General features: G+C 69.0%; 1 protein-coding gene across 1 annotated transcript; it reads left to right on the forward strand.

Moving 5' to 3' along the window:
- The first annotated feature begins 6 nt into the window (after positions 1-6).
- On the forward strand, positions 7-1,353 carry ADAT3 (adenosine deaminase tRNA specific 3). Its single transcript, XM_041469465.1, has 2 exons — positions 7-127; positions 167-1,353. The coding sequence occupies exons 1-2, from the start codon at positions 73-75 to the stop codon at positions 1,318-1,320; spliced, it is 1,209 nt and encodes a 402-aa protein (XP_041325399.1). The 5' UTR covers positions 7-72; the 3' UTR covers positions 1,321-1,353.
- The last annotated feature ends 39 nt before the right edge of the window (positions 1,354-1,392 follow it).

Here is a 1,392-nt window from a genome sequence, read left to right on the forward strand (position 1 = left end):
GGGCAAAGTGACATTGGGGACAGGGAGAGGGACACAGGGACAGCGCGGTGTCACCAAGAAACAAGGGACAGCATGGGGACAACGTGGTCTGGTCACCGAGGGCGTGAGGACATCGGGGACAGGGACAGTGACGTCACGGGGACAGCACAGTGTCACCAAGGGCGTGGTGACGTCACGGGGACAGCGCGGCGCGGGCACGGTGGCGTTGTCACCGGGCACGATGGCGTTGTCACCGGGAGGGCGCGGCGCAGGGGACACCCTGGGGACAGCGGCCACGGGGGAGGGGACGGCGGCAGCGGGGCCAAGGTGGCCAGGGTGGGGGGCGGTGACGTCATCGCCGGCCGCGGTGACGTCACCGTGGGTGACACCGACCCCACGGCCACCAGCCGCAGCGGTGACATCCCGGGGGCGGCCGAGGGTCCCGGGGCCACCCCTGGTGACGGCAGTGACGTCATCACCAACGCCGGCATCGGTGATGTCACCGCGGACTCCGATGCCACCCGCGACGTCCCCGTGGGCCTGGCGGGTCACGTGACCCCAGGAGCGACAAAGGACCCCGATGCCACCTCTGGTGACAGCGATGACGTCACCACTGCCACCATCCCCGTGGATCCGACGGGTCACGTGACCCCAGGAGTGACAAAGGACCCCGATGCCACCTCTGGTGACAGCGATGACGTCACCACTGCCAGCATCCCCGTGGACCTGACGGGTCACGTGACCCCAGGAGTGACCAAGGACCCCGATGCCGCCTCTGGTGCCACTCCAGGTGACACCGATGACGTCACCACAGCCGACGTCCCCCCAGATTTTCTGTCCCTGGGTGACGTCCCCATGGACCTGACGGGTCACGTGACCCCAGGAGTGACCAAGGACCCCGATGCCGCCTCTGGTGCCACTCCAGGTGACACCGATGACGTCACCATCCATGACGTCCCCCTGGATTTTCTGTCCCTGGGCGACGTCCCCATGGACCTGACCGGCCACGTCATCCCGGGGGCGGCCGAGAGCCCCGGCGCCGCTGCGGATGACGTCACGGGCGACGTCACGGGTGACGTCACGGGCGGGTACCTGCTGTCGGGCTGCGACGTGTTCGTGACGCGCGAGCCGTGCGCGCTGTGCGCCATGGCGCTGCTGCACGCCCGCGCGCGCCGCGTCTTCTACGGGGAGCCGAGCGCCCGCGGGGCGCTGGGCACGCGCTACGGCCTGCACGGGCACCCGCGGCTCAACCACCGGTACCGGGTGTGGCTGCTGCCCGTGACTGGGGACACTGGGAGCACTGGGAACAATGGGAACAGTGGGAACAATGGGAATGGTTGATTGGGGACAGTGACGTCACACCGGGGACAGTGATGTCACACTGGGCACGCGCTACGGCCTGCACGGGCACCC

This window comes from Pyrgilauda ruficollis, unplaced genomic scaffold (genome assembly GCF_017590135.1).
Source record: "Pyrgilauda ruficollis isolate IOZ18807 unplaced genomic scaffold, ASM1759013v1 scaffold2342, whole genome shotgun sequence".
Classification (NCBI taxonomy): domain Eukaryota; kingdom Metazoa; phylum Chordata; class Aves; order Passeriformes; family Passeridae; genus Pyrgilauda; species Pyrgilauda ruficollis.

What these genes read in the sequence shown, in the direction of transcription:
- ADAT3 (XM_041469465.1), top strand. Translation starts at nt 73, where the DNA reads ATGGGGACAACGTGGTCTGGTCACCGAGGGCGTGAGGACATCGGGGAC. An exon ending in GGACATCGGGGACAGGGACA is followed by an intron (nt 128 to 166) that starts GTGACGTCACGG and finishes ACCAAGGGCGTG; the next exon opens with GTGACGTCACGGGGACAGCG.